The sequence below is a fragment of the Pterocles gutturalis genome, unplaced genomic scaffold (genome assembly GCF_000699245.1).
Source record: "Pterocles gutturalis isolate BGI_N339 unplaced genomic scaffold, ASM69924v1 scaffold13129, whole genome shotgun sequence".
Lineage (NCBI taxonomy): Eukaryota > Metazoa > Chordata > Aves > Pterocliformes > Pteroclidae > Pterocles > Pterocles gutturalis.
The window spans coordinates 1-3,761 of record NW_010133366.1 but is presented as its reverse complement, the minus strand read 5'-3'; the positions used below and the strand labels follow the sequence as shown (position 1 = coordinate 3,761).

Here is a 3,761-nt window from a genome sequence, read left to right as displayed (position 1 = left end):
CCTCCGACCATACGGCACAGTCTGGATGGTAGAGATAGCTTCAATTGGGCCACCGTCATTGGGGACCATGAGAGTTGTCTTTGCTACTATGGATTCATTTCCCTGGAATGAGAAACACACAGTTAGTGACAGTGATACTGACAGAACACGGGATTTTCTACTTCGTTGGCCTTAAAAATGGGAATGCAATATGGCAAACTGCTGGAACTGCCCACAAACCCAGCTGGGGCCACCATACCTGGTCTGCTGTGGAGCCGATTGATCTGGTTTTCTTCTGAGGACCTGGTGGGCCATCAATGAACTGCCTGGAAGACCGCTGAAAAGATACCATATACTTTTGTCCATGAGACAAGTACGCTGTTAACTTAGCGTTATACGAGTTCAGTATAACTAGAAGGACTGAACAACTGGCTGCACGCACCCCAACCTTCAAGAGTATCAGGATAACATTTTTTTATAATCCAATTCAGTGAAAAGAAATTAAAAAGGGACAATTAAGCAAATCTCAAGCTCTTTGCAGCTCTGCTGGTGATGATTTCAGGCTGTCCTTTCCCACCTGTGTCCACTGCATGCTAACAGCAGACCAGAACAAGCACAAGCTCCTTTACAGAACAGAAAAATATTAACTTCTTCCAGGATTTTCCCTAATGCAGTAGCTGTTAATAACCTTCAAGTGCTTTCCTGCAAATTCCTGGCCATAACAGAACAAGATATGCAGAACTCCACTCCAGTCATTTTCAGTAGACAAACAAGGACATCAGAATTAACTTTCACTCTAATTCAGACCTGCTGTGTGGATTTGCAGTGGAAGCACAGCCAGCTGAAGTGTGTTTGTGATTAGTAGCTCAGACATCATTATAGGTGGCTGTGAGATGACAGATGGCGACATTGTGGCAGCTAAGGCTAACAATGGAATCTATTTGAAGGGGAAGAATTGAACATACCCGCTTCTCTCTCCTTTTCAGCCTGACAGCTTTCACCACAGAGGAATCCCAGTCCTGTGGGAAATACACAACACTGGTTAGCTTTGTGTAAATACCATACAGCCTCTGGCCAAGACTTTCATTAAGTTTTAGCCAATAGCACACCAGAGAAATGCTAATCAGCTCTACCAGTTTAATACCCCAGTAATCTAAACCCAAGGGGTCTCTAGAGATTACCCCACACCCCTCAGCTTTTACAGTGGAGGAAAGCTTTAGAACTTGGAGTTACATTACCAGTGACTCATCAGTCTTGTCAAAGCTGATGTCTGACAGAATTGAGCCAGATTCATCTATTGTAGACAGCCTAAAAAAAAAATAAAAAAATCAAACATTAGGAGAAACTTGTATCAGTTTGGCTTTCAGTCAGCCATGGTTCCAGAACAATCTGAGTCAGGAGAGCTGTATTTCAAACTGGAATAAAAAGTAAAACTCTGTTGATAGGGGTGCAGTATGTATCAGAGTTATACAGCGGGACTGGTATTTGTGTTGCTCAGACAAAACCACTATTGTGCCTACCTTTTGTTGCCTGAACCCCCTATAGAAACCTGGGGCCTGTTAAGAAAAGCGAGGGCAGACTTCTGTTCTTCGCTGAGCTGAATACTCCCAGACGCATCGCACATGAGCAGCTCTCGAATCAGTTGCATTTGCCGCTCCTGTAAAGGTAGATAACATCAGAAGCTGCCACAGGATTAATGGGTTTAATTACTGGATGAACCAATCTCAAGTGTTTCAAGATACCACGCAGACAGGCTCTAGAACTTGTGTCAATAGACTTCTAATGGCTGCAAAGCCCACGCTCTGACAGGTAACAGCAGCTCAGCTCCCAACAGCAGCCAGTCACCTTTTCCCAGACCAAAGCAGAGGCTACAACAAGAAGCCAAGCCAATTTGTTGGTGCTGGGGTTTTTTTCCCCTCCCCAGGGAAAAATGAGTTCCAGTCCTTATTTTCCACAAATCAGTGCAGTTTAATCACCTTGTCTCCACCCTCTAAAAACTAACCAGTAAGAAAGGAATCACTCACCAGCTTTTCACAGTCCGTTTCAGCTTTTTGTCTTCGTTTGATCTCCACATCCACTTGATTGCGAGCATGTTTCAGCTTCACATCCAAAGCACTACGTTCAGCTTCAGTTTTCATGAGACGATCTTTGTACTTGCCAAGCTCATGCTCTGTTTTCTGCAATTTTCTCCGATACTCTTCAAAGCTCTTCGCTAACTGAATAAACTCTGGAGACAAGACACATACATCTTCAGCTACCCAGGCAAGCAGACGAGATGCAGCAGCCCTCCCTTCACTGGCAGTAGACATCTATTAATACAACCTGCTCCCAGTTGAAGAGTGGAGAAGCTGACCTTTCAGCAACCCCGCTTACACTCTAGATGTTCATGAGATCTTTCAGACCAAGTCTTATCAACTAGACAAGCCAGAACACGAGACTTTGCGTGGGTGAAGTCAGCTTGCTACAAGCAGAACGCGGCTATGCCTCGTTCAGGCTGTGACTTCATATTTCTCAACAACAAAAAAAACTCAAATTTGACTGCCTGTAGTGGTCTTATTACCTATGGCATCATCAGAGACTATTCAATTCCGGCTAATAACGTTTGTATTCTTACAGCACTTCAAAAAAAGAACTTACGGTACTCGTTTCCTTCACTTAAAACTTCAGCCTGGCGGACAAGCTGATCATACAGACTCCGTAAGTTCACCATCGCAGTCTCCATCTTCCTGCCAAGAAAGCAGAGCTAAATAAACAGCCCAGCCCTTTCTTCCCACCTCCAAACAGAAAACATGTTACCAGCCCAAAGAAAAGAGAATCAGCTTCAGAAATAATGATTTTTTTTTTAAACACAAGATTCAGAAGCTGTATGAACAAGAATACATCAAGAGTTATGTTTTATGGAGATATACACATCTAAATTCTTTTGTAGGGAATGAAGATCCTCATCCCTCCACAGTTTATAGATAGCAGAGCCACAGAGAGAAGAGAGGTAGGATGGCTCCCAACTTATTGCTTCAAATACCCTCCAGTGTACTTCAGAGGCTCAGAACCCGAGACAAGATGAGGGGTCCCAAATCATTCTCCTCCTGGAAGGCTGCAGGACACAGCTCGTGCCCTGTCTACGAATGACTTGGTACTATATAAGCCACTAAAAATCTGCAAGTTTTCAGAGCTTTGGGAAGATAAAAATAGGAGCAACATTCTGGGGAATTTGAATAACACTTTTAAATTTAGCTGCATCTTCAGCTACAGCTCCTACTGCAGATAGCTGTTAAAATCCAGCCAGTCAGCACATTTCCCTCAAACAACGGCATAAACAGAAGCAATGAAGAGGAAAGTCTCCAGCTCAGCAACACAGAAATTACTTCGCTAATGCCAGAGGTTGCTGGGACACACAGGACAGCCTGGACTAATAAATGAGCACCAGAAGCAGGTGCAGACAGGTTGGGAGAGGTGCCAGGAGGGTCTCGGGACTCGCTGTACCACACGGACTACAAGGTGTGGAACAACTCCCCACTAAAACCCCTCCTCTGCTCCTCGCAGGCTGCTGAATTCACAGCAAGGGACCCTTTGACAGCTTCGTGTCTTAATTACCAGCATCAAATCAACGGGAGAAGCCGGGGAGGGCACAGAAACAAGGAGAATCCCTACGGCAGCACCAGCCTGGGCCCGGCCTGGGCGGCAGTGAGGGAACGAGGCCTCTGAAGAAACCGGCGCCGGGACCGCCCAGGGCCCCAGCCCGCGCTGCGGCCTTCGGCTGCTCCCCGCGGCCGGTGAAGGGT

At 45.6% G+C, this 3,761-nt stretch overlaps 1 protein-coding gene across 1 annotated transcript in view; it reads right to left on the bottom strand.

The window, feature by feature from the left end:
- Positions 1–2,701, bottom strand: part of RACGAP1 (Rac GTPase activating protein 1) — a 6,059-nt gene extending 3,358 nt beyond the window's left edge. Inside the window, exons 1-7 of the mRNA XM_010081210.1 lie at positions 2,617–2,701; positions 2,004–2,206; positions 1,500–1,636; positions 1,218–1,287; positions 945–998; positions 239–316; positions 1–102 (exon numbers count right to left, since the gene is read on the bottom strand). The exon at positions 1–102 is cut by the window's left edge and continues 37 nt beyond it. Coding sequence (XP_010079512.1) covers positions 1–102; positions 239–316; positions 945–998; positions 1,218–1,287; positions 1,500–1,636; positions 2,004–2,206; positions 2,617–2,701 — 729 coding nt within the window. The remainder of the gene's footprint in view (positions 103–238; positions 317–944; positions 999–1,217; positions 1,288–1,499; positions 1,637–2,003; positions 2,207–2,616) is intronic.
- Positions 2,702–3,761: the final 1,060 nt, after the last annotated feature.